At 50.1% G+C, this 22050-nt stretch overlaps 8 protein-coding genes across 8 annotated transcripts; 4 read left to right on the top strand and 4 right to left on the bottom strand.

Annotated features, from left to right (window-relative positions):
• Nucleotides 1-65: 65 nt before the first annotated feature.
• On the bottom strand, nt 66-662 carry HO173_010475 (uncharacterized protein; the record flags this gene model as incomplete). Its single annotated transcript, XM_037312360.1, has 3 exons — nt 66-427; nt 481-533; nt 604-662. 3 exons carry the CDS (start codon nt 660-662, stop codon nt 66-68), a joined length of 474 nt encoding a protein of 157 aa, XP_037160765.1.
• Nucleotides 663-2059: 1397 nt separating this feature from the next.
• On the top strand, nt 2060-5351 carry HO173_010474 (uncharacterized protein; the record flags this gene model as incomplete). Its single annotated transcript, XM_037312359.1, has 13 exons — nt 2060-2069; nt 2126-3083; nt 3133-3188; nt 3245-3426; nt 3471-3652; nt 3701-3727; nt 3783-4146; nt 4198-4273; nt 4324-4385; nt 4437-4653; nt 4714-4831; nt 4879-4976; nt 5029-5351. 13 exons carry the CDS (start codon nt 2060-2062, stop codon nt 5349-5351), a joined length of 2673 nt encoding a protein of 890 aa, XP_037160764.1.
• Nucleotides 5352-6454: 1103 nt separating this feature from the next.
• Nucleotides 6455-7310, top strand: HO173_010473 (uncharacterized protein; the record flags this gene model as incomplete). The annotated part of the gene is made up of 3 exons (XM_037312358.1): nt 6455-6648; nt 6704-6907; nt 7055-7310. The coding sequence occupies 3 exons, from the start codon at nt 6455-6457 to the stop codon at nt 7308-7310; spliced, it is 654 nt and encodes a 217-aa protein (XP_037160763.1).
• Nucleotides 7311-7450: 140 nt separating this feature from the next.
• HO173_010472 (uncharacterized protein) lies at nt 7451-9039 on the bottom strand (the record flags this gene model as incomplete). The annotated part of the gene is made up of 3 exons (XM_037312357.1): nt 7451-7573; nt 7626-8281; nt 8340-9039. 3 exons carry the CDS (start codon nt 9037-9039, stop codon nt 7451-7453), a joined length of 1479 nt encoding a protein of 492 aa, XP_037160762.1.
• Nucleotides 9040-9436: 397 nt separating this feature from the next.
• Nucleotides 9437-10183, top strand: HO173_010471 (uncharacterized protein; the record flags this gene model as incomplete). The annotated part of the gene is made up of 4 exons (XM_037312356.1): nt 9437-9456; nt 9529-9756; nt 9889-10021; nt 10076-10183. 4 exons carry the CDS (start codon nt 9437-9439, stop codon nt 10181-10183), a joined length of 489 nt encoding a protein of 162 aa, XP_037160761.1.
• A 604-nt stretch (nt 10184-10787) lies between these two features.
• Nucleotides 10788-15470, bottom strand: HO173_010470 (uncharacterized protein; the record flags this gene model as incomplete). The annotated part of the gene is made up of 3 exons (XM_037312355.1): nt 10788-10952; nt 11000-11188; nt 11241-15470. The coding sequence occupies 3 exons, from the start codon at nt 15468-15470 to the stop codon at nt 10788-10790; spliced, it is 4584 nt and encodes a 1527-aa protein (XP_037160760.1).
• A 2285-nt stretch (nt 15471-17755) lies between these two features.
• Nucleotides 17756-19237, top strand: HO173_010469 (uncharacterized protein; the record flags this gene model as incomplete). The annotated part of the gene is made up of 3 exons (XM_037312354.1): nt 17756-18290; nt 18354-18433; nt 18488-19237. 3 exons carry the CDS (start codon nt 17756-17758, stop codon nt 19235-19237), a joined length of 1365 nt encoding a protein of 454 aa, XP_037160759.1.
• Nucleotides 19238-19606: 369 nt separating this feature from the next.
• HO173_010468 (uncharacterized protein) lies at nt 19607-22010 on the bottom strand (the record flags this gene model as incomplete). The annotated part of the gene is made up of 2 exons (XM_037312353.1): nt 19607-21921; nt 21998-22010. The coding sequence occupies 2 exons, from the start codon at nt 22008-22010 to the stop codon at nt 19607-19609; spliced, it is 2328 nt and encodes a 775-aa protein (XP_037160758.1).
• Between the last annotated feature and the right edge of the window lie 40 nt (nt 22011-22050).

Here is a 22050-nt window from a genome sequence, read left to right as displayed (position 1 = left end):
AACGCCAACAATGCTCGCTCCCGCTACCATACACGCTTTGTAGGGTATCAACAGCCACTTTATTTTTACAGTCGGACGTAGACGTCAACGCATGGCACTCTCCACTGCCTAGCTCCGAGAAAGCTCCTGATCCATCCCAGACCAATGCCGGTCCATTCCGCTTTGTATGCCATCCTTCCCTTCATTTCCTCTAAAGCAGCTCCAGCCAAAGCCGACGCCGTCTCGTTGATAGCCGTTACAAGGAAAGAGCCATCCCCAACAACTCCATCCGCATTCGATGCCGACCAATTTGTAGCATTCGATAATGCACTCGACAGTGGTGAAGCAAGATGTTTGGTCTCGAACCAGTTGCTGTGAATATCAAAGAGGCACTGGTCTCTCCATGAGCAGGACGAAATGAATAGTATCAAGAGGAGCGCAGAGCAGTCTTCGAGGATTGTCAGCTCTATCATCTTATCGTCAGATGCAGGAAGGACACACAGATGCATGGTCTGTTGAGGAAATAGGTGAGGACGAAGAAGGTCACGACGAATCTGCAGAAAGACTTCAGTATGCTATCTTGAGGAAAACCCTCTAAGATGGGGGCGTAGAGGAAATACTAACACCGGGCTTGCATTAGTTGGCAGGAACAGCAAAGGCACCCAAGCCCTTAGACAGAACATTGTGGGGGGGGGGGGGGGCCTAGTATCTTCGTCAAGTGAAGGGTCAGCTCAATGTTGACAAAAACTTGAGTTCCTCGGTTGGCCTACTTCAGATTCACGTTGTATGGAAACGGTTTGCCGAAGTTGAGCCGACAGACCCAGCAATTGAGGCGACGCTAGAAGCTACAACATAGCACTGGCAAGTGGTAGGTCATATACTGAAGTCTCAAGTCCCTCTCTGATAGTTCCCGTCTGATATGCAACCAACCCTTAGCAGTATAGACAAAAGTCAAGCGCTAGCTAAGTCGACTAGGCTTCCAATCAATACGCCATGTTTGTTTGCCCGGGGATCCTCAAATCCTACAGAAAAAAATCATCCATGATATTAAGAGGATCAAGCAAAAGTCACGCGTGGAGGGGCGTGGAGGGGGAGATCAGGCGTGCGGAAGTTACGAAGATCCAGTGAGGTGGAAGTTGAAGCTTTCAAAGCTCTACAGTCAAGCAAGCTGTTAGAGGGGAAAATTGGAATCATATAGGCTTTTTCTTCTTGTCTCAGTCTGAGATAATTGTGTGGGTCTCAAGCAGTACAAGCTAGTTTTCCATCTCAAGCCACTTAAAGAAAAGGCTATCTGAAGCTCGAAAATGATCTCCCTTCACTAATAAGGACGAGAATACAGGGTTCGTTTGGTCAAAACTGTTACCCTTCCTGGGACAGTGCTTATTGAGACCTCGAGAATTGGAGATTCCCTCTGTGCATTGTTTTTGCCACATTCTCTCGCCTAAACCATTAAGAGCGATAAGTAGGGAGGAGAACCATACTCATACGCTCTCCCGCCTTTTCTTTCACCGCAATTTATGACTTTATAACATCTCATCCTTGTTTTTCTCATAAGACAACTCCTTTCCAAACCAAGTACCAAAATTTTGATCTTCTTTACTTCTACCTCAGCCTTTCCAGATCTAACGATAACCAGCGATCATCGTTCACTAATCCATAGATGTGCTCTGGCCTCAGTCCGTTACTACTCAAGACATCCTTCGGCTGATAATATGAGCTTCCCTTTGGCTTCTTCATCGCCTTAGTGTACCCTTTGGAACTATCATTTCAAAGTGAGTGATCAAGTTTAAAGCGTCCTCACAAACCCGCAAGCAACTTTTCCTGCTTTTATGAAAGTTCACCCACTTAGAGTGCGGTCTATAAGTAGTTTCAGCTTGATGAAACCCTGAATATTGCATGTCAAAACAGATAAGCGGGTTCCGAGGCCTCACTTGTCACCCATTCAGATTGTTTAATCGCAAATGATTCCCCTGATTCTCCTTCTCATCCACTTCTTAATCTGGCTCTTTGTGCTTACTTAGCTACCACAGTATGTCTTCATACCGGACTCATTGGGATGACACGAATCTGGTACTCAAGCATGAGGCAATGTCTAGGCCAAAACATCATAGCATAGCAACACCCAAACACACAAACCTCATTCAAGCACAAGTTGAAGGCCATGAGAGCACAGCAACGCCCGAATGGACAAACAACAATCCAACCCAGGATGAGATGGCTACTGACAACAGTGACGACGAGTTCGACGCTGGCGAGGAATTCCGAGATAGGGTTAATGCCATCAAGAACGGAGCCGACACGATGTACAACCCCATGAGCGAAGCACTCCCAAAGCTCCCAGCCTACCACCCTTCATTCATCAAAGCTGAGAGATACTGTTCAGAATTGATGGAAGATGCGGCTCTCGTCCTCAAGAATGCTGAGTACAAAGATACCCGGATTCTGCAACTACTCGAGAAAGCGTCAAGCAACCAAAGTCTTGAGTATCCCAAACCTAGAATAGTTGGCTTGATGGGCGATAGTGGAGTTGGAAAAAGCTCGCTCATCAACTCCCTTCTAGACACTCCCGATATTGCTCTTTCAGGCGCAAACGGCGAAGCTTGTACCAACGTGATCACTGAGTACCACCAAGCGCAGCCGTCTCAGAAGACCCCATTTATGGCGGAGATCATCCTGTTTGAACCATCCTCCATGCAGCGAATATTGGAGATTCATCTTGGATCATATTACCGTTACGTGCATGGATCCGTCGAAACCATGGACCAAGAAGCCATAGACGAATTAAACGCCCAAGTCTCAACGGCTTTAGAAACATTCCAAGCTTTGTTTGCGAATCGGGAAGATTTCAGTAATGAGGAGCGTACGAAAGAGTTCCTTGAGCAGGCAAAATCGGCATCCGATTCAGAGATGCTGCAAAAGCTTTTTGGCTGGATTCAGGAGTCCATCTCAAAATGTGGTGCTGAAGGTGGCATCATACGCCGAAGCGTTTACAGCCCTGAGGAGCTCGGAAGTGAAACTGAGCGATTTATTAAGTCATGCAAACATTTGCTCGACGAAAATGACTGCCATGTTCCTTCGCTATGGCCGCTAATCCAAAAAGTCAGGTATGTTTCTGGGTGCCTCTTAACTGGGGACCAAGCTAAGATGACCAAGGGTATCCTTGCATTCGCCGTTACTGAAGCGTGGTCTGATAATCACAGATCTTCCAGGTGATTGGAGAATGGTCCCCGGAACGCATAGCAGAAGCTAAATGTCTCGCATCAAGGTCTTTCAGATTTCAACACAATCAGAACAACCATCACGACCAGATACATGCGACGTTGCGACTTTGCGTTGTTGGTTGCGCCCATCGCCCGCATCCAAACAGATAATTTGGTCCAAAGACGACTTGGCGAGCTACACAGGCTGTTGGGAACTCGCAGGGCGCTGCTGTGTTCGAAGATTGATGTAGGTTGAATATTCTTATCACCGCGACTGGACTGACCAGCCAGGATGTGCCTGCTAAACAGAAGCCTTCGGATCTTGATGCCAATCCACAGGATATCGAACAGCATGAGAGATTGAAAGCAGTGTACGACCACGTATGCAGGGAAAAGAGTCGCTTGACTAGCTTGAAGAAGCTGGAGAGGGGAAAAGCAAAGCAAACTTTCACTCAGAAGATTGTAGATCTAGAGTCAGTCCACCACGTACTTTTGACTGGGAAAATTTAACAGCATCGCAGGCTTAACAAGAAGATCTACTCTGCGTTGTATGGACATCTTTATGGTGGGCTTCGATGGAGAAGCCTAGCTAACATTTTTCAGATTGCGGGAAGGACTCATCCTGATGAGGAATCGAAAGGTCACTACGATCATGCGTCAGAAGGATAAAAACATCACGCAAGATCGTGCCCTACTCTTCGTCTTTGCGGTATCCAACTCAGACTATATCAAGCACAAGGACGGTTATGATCTGTCCGAGGAAATTCCCGTCTCCATTCATGTGACAGGTATACCTCGTGTGCGTTACCAATTGTCCAGGATGCCAGCGAGAAGCCGGCTCCACGCCTTGAAGCACTACTGCCATGGTACGGTAGAAGACATGATTGGCTCACTGCACAACTGGAGCCAACAGTCTATAATCCAACGGCGAGTAGAGCTTACAGAATTGGTGGCGAAACCGCGCGCAGTAAGAATGCACTGAATCTGCTTCGCATCTTGCTAACAGATACTCGCACAGGCTGTGGGAGCCGAAATCTTCAAGTACGTTGCAGAATTGAAGTCGGTCTTGGAAAGTTGCATTCTGCAGGAGTGTGGTGCGTTCTCCGCAATAATAAAGGGTTTCCCAAATCCTGACCCGGACTAGAAGATTGCCAGGAAGCGTGGGTAGAGAACAGTGTTCGGCTGTTCGAGAAATGGACGAAAGAGGTAGGAATTTGTTCTTGCATAGTAGAATCAGACAGCGCTGACCGAGTGTAGTGGCATGGCTCGACCTTTGCAGCATGGTGCCGAAATAATGGAGCACACAAGACCAAAGCCCGACCGTACGTTAGTTGGAACGCAGAGATCTTGGGTCCGGTGTTCAAAGACCTGACAACCGCCTGGCAAGTATTCGATGACGGGATTGCTAACGCTAAGGAGAACTGCTTCGCGGCCCTCGTCGGATTGGTGGATGGCATCGGCGAGGATCTGGCTGGTAAGCGGCTCCATCCCAACCATACACTCCTTGACGAACTTAGATTGACGCGTGGTACAGCTGAAGAGGGAATCTCTATGGAGCCAATGGCCCCTTTCTTGTCCTCACTTGCTTCCAAGAAGACATTGTTGCGCAAATGCCTTGACGATTTCTCGGTGAAGGTGAAGACCATCAGCAGGTATAAAGCCTCGATCATTTCTTTGTGCGATGTTCTAATGGCGACAGGGACACGAAATTAAATATCACTATGGATGATGAGGATCCAGATAGCTTCCTTCTACAGGCGATGTCCCCACTCTACGCCAAGTGTACGAAAGTGACAGGTAAATCCAGCCATCTGTAAAAGCCTGGGTTTGTGCTGAGCAGAGGATACAGGCAGGAACAAGCATATGCAGAGATGCACCTTACTGAATGACGCAATGTCGAAGGGAGGGCCCTTCGCTGGCTTTTGCTCAGGAATCAAGAAGGCTATTGAGGAGGAGATCGATAGACAACAGTCGGAAGTCTTGAGGGGCGTGCAGGGGGTCTTCAACATGGTTCTTGAAGACTTCAATTCAACATTCACTGTCGAAGAGATACCAGATCCAAAGCGAGATCTTCTGCGCTCTCAGATCCAGCAATTCGTCGACCACGCACAGGCCAAGATCAACGGGCCTCTGGCAACTGAGCTGGCAACGGCTATGGCGGATTCGAAGTGAAGGATCGAAGGAAGCAAGATACGTGTTGCGTGCTACTCAAAGCACCCAGTCTCCTGATACCAGTCCTCCAGTTGGCTCTATGCTTCATGGCGCAACTCGCACGTCGAAGGACATGGTTACTATCATTCTCACGACAGCAACGAAGGACGTGGTGCAAGCTACGCAGCTTGACCTACTGATTTGAGCATTTGAGCATATAGTAATTTCGTGGATATAGAGAATCAAGCGCATTTGTAGACGTCCTATCACGAATGCCTGTGAACCCAACTGAAACCTTCTCAAGTGATAAGATCTGGTCCCGTGACCAAAGTCTTGGCGTGATTGTCAATTCTGCGCTATCAAAAGTTCTCTGCAACCTACGGCAATTCCACCAGGCAACAGCAGCAGACCTTGAAGATGTTCGGAGGTCGTAAGTAGCCCAGTTCCTTATGAACCAGAACCCACTGACCCAACACCAGCCCAAGCAGCGCCATCGAAGGCCGAGCTCAAGGTAATCACAGTCCTGGAAATACCCTAGAATTGCGAACAAAGCACTGGACGACAGTATAGCTTTGCCACGGCCTGCTAATCTATCAAACTACAGGCAGCCGAAGACGAAGCATTCCAGACCGTCAAGCAAGTGGCCGCGGCGAGCATATTGCTCTATCTCTGTGAGTCCCAATCGTCTATGCTGTGCTCTGGGGATCACTTGTGATGTTGAAGACACCATGGCTGATCACATTCTTGCATGGTACAGCGCCCTTCGTCATCGACTACGTGAAGAAGCTTGTTTAGAGGAGTAAGAGGAGGAATTGGACGCATGGTGAATATCACAGCATCAGGCCTACGCGCAAAATGGCGGAAACATTGCATAAAGACGGCGTTGAGAAGAACGGGGCTGTATGATAGGCACTCTTGAAGAAACAAAGCTGTGGACTCTCGTGACATTAATGAGTGAATTTGAGAATACCCGACCCTGCGTTGAATGTCAGCCCATCGCCTCTTCTTTTTCGCCTATATCATTCTCCAGCCAATTCTCAGCATCATGCAAGGACGCGCGGAGCGATCTTCTGAAGAGACGATGGGGGATTCTCTGTTCGAGAACTTCTTTCAAGGACTGCATTATGCTGTCCCAAGTCCTGCGCCATATGCACTTGCGATTGATACCGATCATTTGTCTTCCCCTGATTGCTGTTGTCTTTTCCGCTCAAACCTCTATGATCTCTAACAGCACTTTCCTGGAGAGAATCGTCAGTCTCAATACCTCCAGCCATGCTCTTTCGCCGCCCTCAAGTCTCCCAGCTCTTGCGTACACTAAGTCAGATTCCCAAAATCTTTCTCCCCTACAAATTACTCACCCCTATCCACTACAGCAGCGAACCCCACTACACATGCAAGCTCCCTTACACGCCCATGTCCTTGAACTACACCCTAGGCGCCTCCATCTCCAAGTCGGCCATAGGCGCCCTCCTCACCTCTGCCCAACGTCATATTCAAACCCAGCTTAACATGGGCCATGGCTCCGACCGAATCCAAAACATCCTTCCGGGCCGGTTCTGGCGTTACAAAGCTGACTTGTACGTTATAATTTCCGAGGCAATCCTTCCCCATTCATGCCGTCTTATGAGTCGTCAAACATGTCTCTAGAGTTCTCTGCTCCTAAGAGATGTCTCGTCACCCAGATGTTCTCCCGAAAGAGTAATGCTGACTCGGAAATCATCAAGGGTACTCTATGCGAACGATTTGCAATCTGAGCGTCGCGCCTTCACATGGAGCGAACTATTCCAGGCGATTGATTTGGTGAGGTACTGCGGGTTCGACAGGGGAGTATATCTGGAGATGTTCACGGATGTTTACATACGGTATACATGGGTAGGGTCCATTCGGGTCAAGCTTTCGAGAGGACCTTCGCTTGGTGGCCAAATGAAGACGGATCTCATAAAAGAAAGTAATCATAGCCTCGCTTCCAACGAAAATTGAAGGGACACCGTGGCAGACCCAAATCCCGACTCTCATCATTCACCTCTTCGAAGATGCGGAGAACTATGTATGTCTGCTACGATTGAGATCACCGGAACGCCATGCCTGCGACCAAGAATCGAAACATGTTCATACAAGTGCTACCTCCCCACGCCATTCGTGATCGCGAGAGGTTTCGACTGCTCCCACTCGGCCCAATGGTTTTGAAGCTGCGCTAGCTCCTTTGTTAGACCTCCGAGTTGTGAGCTGTAATCTTCCAAGATCTACATCAGGTTAGCCAGCGTCGAATTTGACAGGGTGGTGTGTACCGCATACCTTCTTCACCCTCCTCATTACCTCCTCGTCAACCACCTGCCCCTCTTCCTGCGATAGACTCCTTCCAGCCTTCTCAAACTCCCGCTGCAGCAGTCTTCCTCGTTCTCTAACGCTCACCATTCTTGCCCATATCTCTTCGCTTCTACCGTTCAGCGCGGGATCAAGAACGCTTCTTTCCAACAACAAGAACTTGTTCCTCAATTCCTCTTCCGGACCGTCCATAGCATATCCTCTGTTTCTCAAAACCTGCGTCTTGGCCGCCAACCCTAGGCATTGATGACTCAATCTGAGATGCTTTCTCCGACACTCTGCCGCCCGAACGGATATGCTCAACTCGTGTTTCTGCAGTAGTTTACTTAGACCACTGTTGATCTCATGTAGTCTACCACCGAGAGTATGCAGAGCCTGAAGTTGCATATTCATCCGCATTCCAATCTCGCGGAACCCTTTGACCAAGACTGGGATTGCCCCGGGACCAGGTTTCTTATTGAGCGCTTCTTCCCATTTTGTTTCGTCATCTTGCGCTGTGGGGCCGTAGAAAGGTGCCTGCTCTGGTGGGACAGTGTTGTAGAGGTATGTTTGGAAGGGAGTAGCGGGATTTTGAGGATTCCATTTCGAGAAAGCTAGGTCGATTTGTGCGAGTACGGGCTTTTGTCCTATCGAAAAGCTGCATAAGCAGGTACATAATCATTGAAGGATACAAATGAAGCTTACGTGGAGCATTCTCATTCTGAAAGATGGAACCTTGGCTCTGCACGAACACACTTCCTGGCTGCTGGTTCTGTTGCTGCTGCGGTGCAGGCTGACCCACATTTCCAAATAAGCTACTTCCCTGCTGCTGTTGGTTCTGCGGTTGTGGCTGCTGATTTGTAGTTGCGCCTAAGCCGCCAAAGAGACCACCTCCTTGCTGAGGCTGCTGCTGCTGGCTTTGAAATAGACCACCCTGTTGCTGTTGCTGTTGCTGTTGCTGTTGCTGTTGCTGCGGCTGCTGGGTAGATCCGAAAAGCCCGCCCTGCTGTTGAGGTTGAGGTTGCGTAGAACCAAACAGTCCTCCACCAGTCTGCTGAGGCGCTGTAATGCGACCAAACAATCCACTCCCCTGCTGCTCCTGAGAAATTGGGGCACTCGTGTTCAGGGAGCCGAAAAGTCCTCCCTGCTGTGGCTGAGAGGCTGCTGTAGAGCCGAATAACCCTCCTCCTTGTTGCGGCTGAGAAGTCGTGGTAGAGCCGAATAACCCTCCTCCTTGTTGCGGCTGAGAAGTTGATGTAGAACTAAATAGTCCTCCCCCTTGCTGTGGCTGCGAAGTCGTACTCGTATTGAGCGATCCGAAAGGACTTGGCTTGCTGGTGTTCTGCTGCTGTTGATTGTTGTTGCCGAAGAGCGAGCTGGTGGGTTGGCCGAATAGGGAAGACATCGGTGACAATGTCTAGCGGATCTCGCGCGTCGTGCTGAAAGATGGCGACAGAAGAATCGAAGACAAGGGGCGCGCTCAGCTAACAGAGAAGTTGAAAGACAAATTCAAACCATTACGCGCGCAGAAATCACCTGTCCAGCTGTCCTTCTGTAGCCGATAGGAGCTTTGACACAGGAGTAGCGATAGCGGTAGTAACGAAGGTGTTGCCTACCTTGAAATGTTGTGGCGCCGACTTTCTTCATTGTTATTGAAATTCGAGGCCGTTATTCCCTTTAAGCGCGTCTCCCGCGCAGCCAATCACAACTGTCGATTCATAAAGTAGAGTAAAGTAACGCTATCCACCACCTTTTCTACCGTCAGAAGTCTAGCTTCGCCAATTGGAAGCACATCCTCCACGATGGCCGCCCGCCAACCCAGGTAACCCACCCTTATGTTCTAATTCCGCATTGTTCCTCATCAGCTACCAAAAACTAATCTCACCGCCCATAGGTTCAACCAACATGTCCTCATCGACACCACGCCCCTGCCCGATTCCGTACCCAAGGTTCCTGAAATCGGCGCCTCTTCCGCTCCTTTACTCAGCGCATCCTTCTTCATTGGAGCAAGGTGCGGTGCATACAATGATGACTACATGAAGTGCAAGACCGAGGCGCATGGGAAGGGGGAGGTGGAGTGTATGAAGGAAGGGAGGAAGGTCACGAGATGTGCAGCTAGTGTGTGAGTGTCTTCTCTTGCAAAGTCTATGGGGGTTGAGCAAAGACGAAGAATGCATGGGTGCATAGGCAGGGTGGGGATTTTTGGGAGAGACGGGAGTTGCATAGGGGCTGGGCTAATTTGCGTAATCGGCAGGCTGGATGATATCAATAAGAACTGCCTTGAGGAGTTCCGGAAACACTGGGAGTGTTTGGACAATAACAACCAACAGCTGTGGCATTGTAGAAGACCGGAACAGCTGCTCAATGCGTGTGTATTCGACAAGCTGGTAAGGCTCTCTCTACCTCACATAGAACATACGCTAATCAAGACTCTTACCCAGAAACTCGAGAAGATGATACCCGGAGCGCCAGAAAATGAGACTCCTGTACACTTGCGGGATAGGCAAATATTCTCACATAACATGTCGAGCTATCGTAAACCAGAGTAGAGGTCATCGAGGGTCATTCATGAATGTATATATTGGAGTCTCCAGGCATGAATGAGTTAATGCAATGCAAGGATGTGAAAGACGCAGATTGAACTTCGTATCTTTGAGGGGTTCTAGGTACAAAAGTCGAAAGCACATTGATGCGAATCCTGGGACGCCTCGAAGCGATAAATGAATACCCATTAGGGTCACTCGTTTGCTATCCCACTCCGCCTTCAATGCAAGACCTTCTGAGGATGAAGCTTCGTTCTGAATGTAAAGATCTTGAGCCATGTAAGTATCTCATTCCAATCAAAGAAAAAGTATTGAGCATCGCTAAAGCGAAGAATGTCCACCTGTGCTAAAAAGGTTTACCATCGTCGCTTCCGTGATGAATACAGAAGTGATATTATCTGCAATGCGTTGAAGGTTCGTGTCATCTCAACAGGGATCCATGCTGATGTCGGTTCAAGCTTTCAGCCGCAGCGCCGTTGATCTTGAGGTATTGAGTCGTTGTAGTCCACGACTCCGAGACTCGGCAATATGGCTACGGTAGGGGACTTAAACTGGAACCTCAAGTCTAACCAGTCTTCCTGATCTATGATCATAGAATTTTGCCCATCGTTCATTCAGTGTAAGACTTGAGCTCACGTGCCTGCCTTGCCAAACCGGGAATCTTGCGGAGAGCGGGATTCTGAGGTTCCTCCTCAGCGATGCGCATGTACTCTCCTTCGAGACGTTGGCTTAATATTTCGAGTATTTTGCCGACAACATCACGTATGTCTGGGTCCTAGACAGTGTCAACTAGCGGCGCAAGGAATACTAAGGGACACTTACTCTTGGATTGACCGAATGGAAAACGGTCTCAAGCCAAGACAAGCGCTCCATAACATTTGTCGCTAGCGAAGTAGTCACGGCAGCTCCGACGGAAAGTATCACCAAAGGTGAGGCTTGTCCGAGATAACCTGGGTTGCAGCGTACAAATAGGTTGTCAAACAAAGCTACTTGTTGGTTTGATTGGAGCCACTGCAAGGATCAGTGTTTTGTTTTGATACATTGCAGAAGCCTCGTCACATACCATAACCGTAGCGTCTTCGAAATGGCCCTCTCGCATTGATGCTGCGATTGCTTCCAGCTCTTCCTGTTCAGGGGACATGTGCATGGATGCGGATTCGCTAGGACTTGGTGAAGGCCGACGAGCCAGATTTTGACCTTCCTGGGCAGCCTTTTGTTGAAGCTTGAGAATCTCGAGTTGGAAGTCGGACTGTGCAGCTGCCATTGTGTGCACAGTTTCAGAAAGCCCACGGACCAGGTCCGTGAGCTGATCAATCTTGACACTGTCATCGCGGTGTTGCAATTCCGCTTGTTGTAATTGCTCACGCACACGACGTTCTGTATCATCACTAACTTTCTGTGCAACAGTAACTGCAAGATTAGTGAAGTTAGGCACGATGACATTGTGTAAGGTCGTCGTGAATTCGCGCTCCACATGGCCAGTCAACGCTTTTGTAATGTGCTCTGAGATTGAGCGAAGAAGGTTGGGATTCTGCATAGTTCGGCCAATGGCTTCTGGTAGAGCAGATTTCATAACACTTGGCATAGCTTCGTTGACATGCTTAGCTACGACTGTTGGGAGCACGTCAACCAGGGAAGCCGAGGTGACATCGGCAACGGACGGAACTACAGAGTCCTGAATATTCTTCAGGATGATCCGAGATAGCGACTTTTCCACATTGTCACTGAGAGTACTCGATACCAGACGAAGCATCGCATCTTGCTTGGCTGCTCCAGCAGCGTCTTGGACACGCTTGTCTTCCGCGAAGCGTCGGTACAGAGTCTCAAGCTCCCGTCGAAAAACTTTGTTGAACTCGTTGGAGACTCCGACCTCGATCTTCTTGAGCTCCTTGTCGAGGAATTCACCCGATATGCCCAGGCTGATTGACTCTCCGTTGGCTATCGAGCGTGTTGACTTATCCCCAGTGGAAGCGGGGACGGTGTCAGGCGCTTCCCGTGAGTCATCCTTCAGCGACGAAGGCCGGGACGTCTCTTTCGTAACACTCGGAGCAACTTGAGGGGTGGGAGTCGATGCTCGCTGGGCGGCACTGGCATAAGACTCGGGCGCAGGAGATGGAGCCGCAGGGCGACTAATCGGTTCGATAGCGCCATTCCGTTTGCTCTTCTTCTTGTCGACCTTTTCAGCATTGTTGGGGGCAGCCTGCCCGTCTTCTGTTGCGGCACGTTCCGATTTGGCGATCTCCTTCGAAGGGGTCTTTGGCTTTGCAGGAGAAGAAGTGGCTAAAACCTCGCCATTCATTGAGGTTGACGACGGCTCACTTGCGGAGATCGCTGACGGCTCTCGAAGCTCCTTGATAACAATTTCACCAGCCTGCTCTGCATCTATCGAGTGAAGGACTCGGCTGTCGCTTGACCAACCAAGGTCCTCCTTTTTGATACCTAGACAAGTGACACCTTTAGAGTGCATCACATAAAGTTCGAACAGCAGTGGGTCTTCTTCGTCTTCCACAGCTCTTGCAGGCTCACCGGAAGATGGTACCAGCTCGACACTGCGTAACTGGCCCTTGCTCTCGAATGAGTATTCGCGCATCCCGCTCATGATAGCGGTAGCTTCTGCCTTTGGTAGGCTAGAATCCTTATTGGCCAGACGTTGTACAAATTTGGCTTGCGACATGCTCGGCAGGTTGTACTTCGGTGCGGATAAATGGATGAAATAGATGGAGTTGCGGGTCGGATGACCAACAGTGATGATACCTGAAGCTGGATGATACGTGACACTGCAGATTGCGTCGGTTTCCTTCTCGTGAGGGAAACTGAGCTCTTGAACCGCTTTTCCTAGACAAAGGTCCCAAAGCTGAAGCGTATGATTCTGCTTCATACCGACAATGATATATCGAAGGGCTATTCCTTTCGTATAAGGGCGAAGTTTGTCCACAAAGAGGACCGAGGTTGGCCACGACTTTTCTGTCGAGTGAGCCGTGCTGAAAGATAGCATTGGAGCTTTAACCTCGATTGGTGTAATCATCGATGCACCGGCATTGGCTTCATCTGTTAACTCGCGAATATCCCAGATCCTGAGCTTCCCAGCCTTGTCAAGGGTGACGATTGTGCTGTCATCCTCGCTGAAAGTAAAGTCCTTGCCCGCCTTACCGGTAGTGACCTTCAAATTGCGCTCCGCAAAGTACTTATCCGTATCCAGAACTGCATCCTTGTTCACTAAAGAGGATTTCTGCGCATGTGCGGTGAGAACGATGTAGATGGATTTGCCGCGGCCTATCGCGAAGAACTCTGGATGGCGGCTACTCTTCTTGGCACGCGTCTTCAATTGACCACCCGATGTAGAGTCGAGCTGATTGGGTACTGGCGGAATAATAAGGCCTTGTTTCTCCATGTCGTCTTGGGTTAGCTCTTCTCCGGGTCTGGCTATGGCGGTCCAGTAGACAGTCCCGCTGACGCCAGTGGCGATTACCGTCTGAGTGCCTCGTAGTGGGCTCCCTGGATGAGCGGACGAAATGCCGATATTGAAGATACGATCTTGGGTCTTTGAATAGATAAGGCTGGAGTTTCCATTGTCTTGTTGAATTATTCGTATGCCACCGTTCTTTGGCATTCCGTAAACGATGTATTCATTCGTAGCGGTCCCCAAAGTTCGGTCTGCTTGGTCAAAGTCTTTCTTGAATCTTGCGATGTTGACGATTGAATCCTCTCGAATGGGGAGACTAGCAGGTTCCTTTTGAACAAGATCGATGGACACGAACGGCCGCATCGGGAACTGGTGAACTTGGATAACACGATTGGGATTCGCCTTGTTTGCATTTCCTTCGCCCTCAGCGCTCTCCCACTCGTCAGCGCCCTTGCCCTGCGCAGCTTCGTCGATTACCTCTTTGACGGCTTCTGCCATCGATGCTGGCATGGACTCCTCCAACGCTCCTTGATTCTCAGCTTTGTCTAGCTCTTTCTTGACTTCGACAGCCGCATCATGTACAAGGCCGTCCAACTTTGCCTGCTGTTCATCTTCGAGCTCTTCCTGCTTGATGTCTGTTCCACGTTCTTTCCCTTCAGTCTTTTCCTCAGCCCTGGCCAAAGCGCTTTCTACCTGTCGATCGACTTGACTCCCAACCTCGTGCAAGGCTTGGGCAACCGTCTCAGCATCTTTCTCGACATCTTTGCTAGGCGCACCGATGCCGACGAGGGCCTCGATTTGACCTCGACCGTCATCAAGAGGTGGTGGCGTTGAAGTTTCGATACTCTGTAAGACGTCTTTGGCCGATGGCGTAAGTTTTCGCCGTGATGAGGCATGGACGGCTGCAGGAGACGAAGATTTAATCTTGCGCTTGTGGATGTCGCCGTTGGGCGAGACCTTGGGATTCACACCGCGAGGCGACGACGCAGCAAGGTTTTCGAAGGGGTTGACGTATGTGAAGATGGGTCCCGTCTTCTGAGAGGGCTCTGCTTTTGGTATATCTTGCGGCTCGAATGGCGTTGGTGTAGTATTTTCGTTGCTGCCGAAGAAACGAATCGGTGACTCGTTGCGTCCAGAGACACTGCTCTTCGTATCCAAGACGGATTGATGCTGGTCTTCTAATGAAGAACCTGCCAGGTCTTCGGAAAGCTGGTTGGTAGTAGCGTCTGTAGACTCGGACAGTTTCTGATGAGCAGCATCGGCTCGGGAAGTGGTTTGGTTGAGAAGCCTCAGTAAAGCATCTTGATGATTGATTGATGATGTAGCCAATATCTTCTCACGCTGTGTAGACGTAGTTGACTTGCCGCCTGTGAATGAGGCAACTAGATCCGACGCTGATATACCACGTCCATGTACGCTGTGGGTGCTGGCGCTGCCATACTCTGGTCTTGATGGTGCTGCAGGTTGCTGTAGTGGAGAGGCTTGAGGGGAAGCTGTATTCGACCCAAACTTCAGTAAGTTGAGCAGGGGGTTCGTCAACTGTCCTGAATTGGACTGAGTGCCAGGAGGTACTGGTGTGCGCGCGGGCGTTGTATTTCGGCTGACATTGGCGTTGACACCGGAAGCACGTGAGTGAGGTGGCACGAAGGCAGACGAGAAAATAGGGGACATGACGCCTGACTGGTGGGAAATTTGAGATTGTGGTTGAGGTTGAGGTTGTGGTAAGCTTGGGGTAGCTGCGGCCGCGGAATATGGTTGACGATCTGCACCTGGAGGTGAGCTTTGGTGAGGGGCTGTCTGGCCGTGATTGGCGTGATTGGCGTGATTGGCTCGTAGGTTGGCAAACAAGCCTGGCAAATTAGATGCAGGATCAGCGCCGGAGGTTGACATTATGATGAGGCCAAGTTGGCGCACAGGAGGGAAGTTGTTGTAAGTTGGCGTGGAGAATGGAGGGAGTGGAGGGAGTGGAGGGAGTGGAGGGAGTCAGGAGTAAGGTAAAGAAAAAAGATGAGTGTTCGGTAAAAAGTACAGTCAAGTAAAGTAACTACATACGGTACGATAAAGTAAAGATCTAAATTTGCTGAAATTTGCATGATCGGGTGGATACTTTTAAGGTATTATTTGCCGCGATAGATCTGGAGCTAAGAGTAAAAGGAGATTAGTGAGTGTCAAAGAGTGTGGGTAGAATCTGGTGGTAAATTAATGACATGAACCGAAACGGCTTCAAGCATGCATTGCTGCATAAATTGCATAAACTTGGCCACTGAATTGGATCCATCGGGCCATCCTTTCTAACGTTCGGCTACACATTCTACTCTACTCTACATCTGCTTTACTGCAGGTACAAGCCATCCTTCCAATCGTATCCTCCATGCTTTGCAACGTACTTCATCTTTTGACGAAATAGTAAAAGGGGTGCAACACATTCGAGACTGAAGAGAAAGGTGTGAGTCGGCGGCAGGAGCAAGATGACTTACACATTCTGCTATTCGCGGACCCTAAATATGCCTTGATCGAACTGATGCATCATCCAATGCTCTTCCAGCCCCAGCCCCCAAATTGCCGCTTGAATGTCCCTCCGGATTTCCAAGTTGAAACATCCTAGTCCAGACAGGTCCCGAACATTTGCTTTGCGGCAGGCCAAGTAATCCTTGAACGGCTTACTTAGTGCTCCACATTCTATCTGACAATCTGCACGAGAGGTACGACGGTCTCGGGAAGGAGGCCAGATAATAGATGGACCCACCCACGTGAAATTTTGGAGAAAAGCAAAGCTATCAGAGCGAGCCAGTGAGCGGCTTTTCAACGGCTTTTCAAGGCGGCTTTGAAGCCTTTGTATATTCAGCATTGATCTGGACCGCGGTCTTTCAATCAAGGCCAGAACAAATTTCAGTACAGAGGAAACACTTCCAAAGCCAAGGTCAGTAAAGTCAGCCAAATGACTATCAAAGCACGCTAAATCTATACCGATCTAGTGGACATCTGACAAAGTATTTGCTCAAAATTGAAATCTACCTAGCCTTGTCATCCAGCTCACCTCTCCGTCTAGATCCATAAGACTGCGTGACTCTCGTCATGGCGTGTCTGACAACTTTACTAGACGGTAGCGGTGGGTGCAGCTGGACCCATGTGTAAGAGCCATTCACATCCGCGACGGCCGTGGTAGACCTGGAGCGCAAGGAGTTAAATGCTGACAACTTTTCCGGTCAAGGATTGAGCGAAGCTGATCGTGGCCGTCTTCTTGTAAAGCTACAGTCCTCAAATTGCTCCAGAGTGAAGCAACGTCCAGCCGGGACAGCCGCATTTCGAGTGAGTCGCTAGCCAAAGACTCATTTTGATAAGCCAATGTTATGGAAAGCGATAGGGAAATATGTATGATTTGCATTGAACGAGACGTGATTGAAGCTGTTGATGTTGTCGAAGCTCTTGATGATCTTGTTGATGGTGTTGAAAGAGTGGGCCCGTGAGGATCTGCCGGGGTATACTCTTTCTTCAGCAGGCTGTGGTGGGATAGATGGAGCAGATGCAGTCGGTAGCTGTCTCGATGTCGTTGATGTCTTTATTAAATCCAGCAGCCTCTGACTGACAAATGTCATACGTCGTACGCATGGGCGTACATAGAAGTGAGAAAGGCATGATTCCCGTAGTTTTCACTGATTGCAAGCCTGCCAAGTATGGAACTGGTTTGAATTAACCTTCTAACAAAATTGCATCTAAGGATTGTTGAATCCTGGCAGATAACAGCTTATATAGCTTTCTCCTTGAAATGGAGTGGCAAAAGTAATGTGATTCTCACGCCCCAGTGTTGTCGATACCTAACCGTACGATGTAGAAAAGATTGTAGATGGATTTAATACAGAGTCTTTGAGGCTCGTTGAGAGGAATTAGTGCGAGTACTTTCCGGAAAAGGCGCCTGGGTATAGTTTTCCAGCCAAGGTTCACCAAGTTGGCGCCAAGACTTTGGGGCTTGGCAACCGCTCGCGGCTTTTGGTGCGACTTCACGCTTTCAATCAGGTAACTCAATAAACACCAAAATCATTGTCAACCTCAACCACACAAAGTAAAGAGAATTCCGACGTCGGTTACCTCGCCTCATAACAACACATATCAATCCATATCAATGCTCCTGACTACGGATATATTTACAACTGCCACGTCACCCTCACATCTCAATCATGTCTTCTTCCCCTTCACTCTCAGATCATTCTCTCCCCCTGTCACCCGAGCCTGAAGTAGGTCATGATTCAAGAGATCGAAATCAAGCTCTAGAAGACAGCCAAGAACCTCCTGCAGCACTCAACCCTAGAGCAGATATGGATGATGTCTCAGATAACGAGTCCATCCTCTCCGATGTCGACGAAGCCCAATTCGAAGACTTCGATCCTAATCAGATTGCCATCGAAGAACGTCCCGCCATAGCCGTTGATGAAGAGAATGTTAAACTCCTAGGTCGGCACAAGCGTAAGCGAGATGGGGAGGCGGATGGAGAGGGAGGCAAGAAGAAGAAAAAGGAGGGAAAGAGAGAAAAGCCAAAGAAATTAAGAAAAAAGCAGGACAGTGACGATGATTTCAGTGGTGGGCAGGAGATGGAGGGGAAGAGAATCCGCAAGAAGAAGGCATTCACAGAGAGTGGGGAGAAGGTGCGAAAAGAGAAGCCAAAGGTTAGGAGAGCGACACCCGAAAATGAGGAGGCAATGGATCCCGAGGAGCGTAAGTCCACAGTCCTCCTGTCCCCGCACATGTAAAACGGAGACTGACAAAGCATGTACGAAGGACGTCGACGTGCCCTTGACAGAGCTATGGATGCTGCCCTCAAGAACCCAACCAAGCGACGCCGCAGGGCAGGCGAAATGGTACATCTCTTCCATCTTATATCAGCCTTTAAGCTCCACTGACAATCCATCTAGGACCTCAATAGCTTTGCCGATGAGGAAATTGCCAACCTCCGCAACCGCATGGCCGAAGCCGCCGAACTCGATGTCACAGCCCGCAACTCCACCCCCCCAAAACCAGCCATGCACAAGCTCCGTCTCCTCCCCGAAGTGACCGCGCTCCTCAACCGCAACAGTCGTGAGGTGGAAAACGCCATCGTCGACCCTGAGAACAACCTTCTCGAATCCGTCCGCTTCTTCCTCGAGCCCCTCTCCGACGGCTCCCTACCGGCCTACAACATCCAGCGCGAGCTTTTCGCCAGCTTGGCAAGACTGCCGATCGATAAAGAAAGCCTGATATCCAGCGGCATCGGCAAGGTAGTCCTCTTTTACACCAAATCTAAAAAGCCCGAGCTCTCCATCAAACGCGCCGCAGAGCGTCTTTTGGGAGAATGGACTCGCCCGATTCTCAAACGAAGTGATGATTACCGCAAGCGTGTCCTCGCGTCCGCAGACTATGATCCCACTGCCCCCCGCCAAAAGCAATCCCAGCCCCTGTCGGCGGTTGAGACGGCAAGCCAAGCTAGGGAGAGGGCTTTGGCGCCGCCTAAAACGAACAACAGAGCTAGAGTGGAAGTCGATAGGAAGACTTATACTATTGTGCCAAGGAGCGGACAGGTGGCTGGAGGCATGTTTGCGAGACCGTTGGGCGCGAGTGGTGAGGACGCTTTCAGGAGAATGAAGGCGAGGCAGGCTGCGGCGGCTGGAAAAGGGCCCAGGCGGTAGAGTGGTTATTAGCGAGAGAAGGGCGTGTAATTTGACATAGCCTTTCAACGAGACGGTATGGACATTTGCTTGCTATGCCCTGTGTCAGAGGCATCGAAATGCAAGGTCTGCGTCTACATACCATAGTAGACATCGTTCACACATATTTTAAGACGTCACGTTTATGGGAGGAGTGGACCCAATACAGCAACGATCTTGTGCAGCTACGAAAGACTCCAATTATCAGGAAGATGAGTAAGAATATAATTCATCGTCTCGATCGTTGAACCATCATACCCTACATATTCATGCCATCCAAAAATGGTCATCCATGATAACGCACTCGCTCGAAGCAGATTCCGTCTATGCGCTTGCTATCAAACATCCAAATCACCTTCTCCCTCCTAGGAAACCTTCGGCCTCTTCATCCGCCCCTGCCGGATCATCTCCAAACAACCATTCCGCTTCTCTACAATACCTGACTTCTCCCTGCCCTCTGCCTACCTCGCTTCCCCAACAGACAACCACCGCGTCCACTACCCCTGCCACTACTCCGTCCATAGCGCCGAGGATTCCCCAGCCTATCGCCGCTGCTATCAGTCCTACCACGTAGGCGTAGAGACTGCCTTTGATGGTAGATCCCGGAGCACCTTCAGCATTGGTAAGAGTGAGAGAGCGCGCTGTGCTGACCCAGCCTCCAAAGCCGAGGGCGAGGGATGTGATGAGGCGTGTTGCGCGGAGGAGGAGGAGCGATAGGGTGTACGAATGTAGCGGTGTGCGGGGTATCGAATTGCGAGCGCGGAAATTGGCCGATTGAGGAGCATTGGAAGCGAGGAATGACAAGCGAGCGAGAGCCCTTGAGGAGGTGGTGAGTGATTGCGAGTGGATTGCACTGTAGGTGAGGGTTAACGGGTTGGTGAGAGTAGCGATTGAGGAAGGGATGACGGTGTAGGAGCATATTCCTACGAGAGCGAGTACGCGGCGAGGGAGGATTAGGAATGGGAGGCGGATGCCAAGCGTGAGGAGCGTGGAGAGGCAGATACTGCCGAATAGGGTTGTAGTGGCGTGAGAGAAGGCTGCATTAATGACCTCTCGGGAGGTGGGCGCTGGGATGCTAAGGCGATGGAAGTACCATTGGGATACTGTCGCCGCAGTTGTAGCACGCTGGATGCCGGAGAGAACACCGAGGGTCCACAGATAAACGAGCACGAAGAACGCGCCGAGCCACCAGGTGCTGGCGTCGATAATGAAGAAAGCTTTGGCATTCGAGAGGTGGCCGCCAAGAAACACACGCGTGAACATCGCCATCCATAACCATGACCATATTATGACGCAGATGAGGGTTGCGAAGCCAACTACAAGGAGGCCAGGGTTGGCAGCAAGGATCCTGCAGCAGAATTCGAGGATACTGATTGCTTTGCCCATTGAATGACGACCTTTATAGACCGAGACCGCCCACACGAGGGCTAGAACTCCAGGTATGAAGGCGAACCAGCGCATTGCCTTGTCCTGTATGCTGGCCCCGTGGTACTGCCCTCTATAGCTGGCGATGAGCGGGTAGAGGAAGAACGAGAAGAGTATCACAGGAACAACCACAAGAATCATGTAGACCAGTGGTCGAACATAGGATCGTAGGACTGCTAACCAGAGTAAGGAAACGATCACTGCCACCAAAGTGTCAATCGCCAGTAAGTGGTAGGATGCATGCAGTGTCGTGTAGACGGTATCGCCCAAGGGATGCTTGAGAGATGGCGCCGCAGTGTGCAGGTAGACGAGCAGAAAGCTTGCGAACAAAGCTGCCAGCGAAATGAGGTACAACGAACCCCAGAAAGCATCATGCCGAGGGGGCTCCTCCACAGGGTAAGAGACAGTAGGTGGGGTTGAAGATGAGTCTGACTCTGGTGGACGAGGTCTGCCGTAAGTATCGTTAGGGCTCGTCTCTTGGGGTAAGAAAGGTAATGCTGGATTAAATGGTGTTATTGGCGCTTTTCGAAATTGTTGTATCGATGGGGGGTCATCGTCCTGTGGGATCTCAATAGCTAGGTCGTCTGGAGGATCGTCCCCGTCCAGACCATCCGTACTGCTTCGGGTCGCGCTCTCAAGTCCAACATCTACCATCTTACCTTTGCCAATGCTGCTTTCCTCACTCTCTACTCTTGCAAGACGAATCCCGTCATCCTGGTCTATCTTCACCGTATCCACTCCTTTACCACGTCCTCGCGCCCTATCGCCCGTCCACGAGCTCTTGATACCCCCACCTCTGCCATACCCCCGATCTTCGGTAGCTCTACCGTCACCGCTTTCTTCTAGCCCCGAAACCCTGCTCCCATCATCCTCGGCCTCGGAAGACTCCTCCAGGCGGCTTCCGCCGAATTGTCGTCTCGATTTTTGCAGTGCGTAGAAGTCGGCTACTTCTCTTTCGTGCTCTTCTTCGTCATCTTCCTCTCTGAACTGATCTGTAGCGCTGTAGAAGAGTGGGGCGTTAGGTGCAGCGGCACGTGAAGCGAACGGAAACTGCGAAAACTGAGATGCGCTGGCTTGGTAGGGGTTGCCTAAGGTGGGCCGTTGAAGGTAAGATCTTGAAGAAGGAAACCTTGAAGAGCCCTGCTCTGGACGCCGTTGCCTTTGTAGGGGATTTCTGGGTGGTTCTTCTGGCAGGCCCAAGCCAACTCTGGACTGTGACTGAGCAAGAAACCGGCTGGCATCTGTATCACCTCGTCAGCCTGATCGTTCTGTTGAAAGCTTCGAATAGAAGGTCAAGACGGGTATAGGCATCCTCACATTCAGAAAACATACTGAATTAGGTATTCGTTCTTCAGAAGCCCCTTTGATGC

The sequence above is a fragment of the Letharia columbiana genome (assembly GCF_014066305.1).
Source record: "Letharia columbiana isolate WasteWater2 chromosome Unknown Sc0000049_s0, whole genome shotgun sequence".
Classification (NCBI taxonomy): Eukaryota; Fungi; Ascomycota; class Lecanoromycetes; order Lecanorales; family Parmeliaceae; genus Letharia; species Letharia columbiana.
Note: the sequence above shows the minus strand (reverse complement) of the source record. Positions and strands in the feature narration are given on the sequence as shown.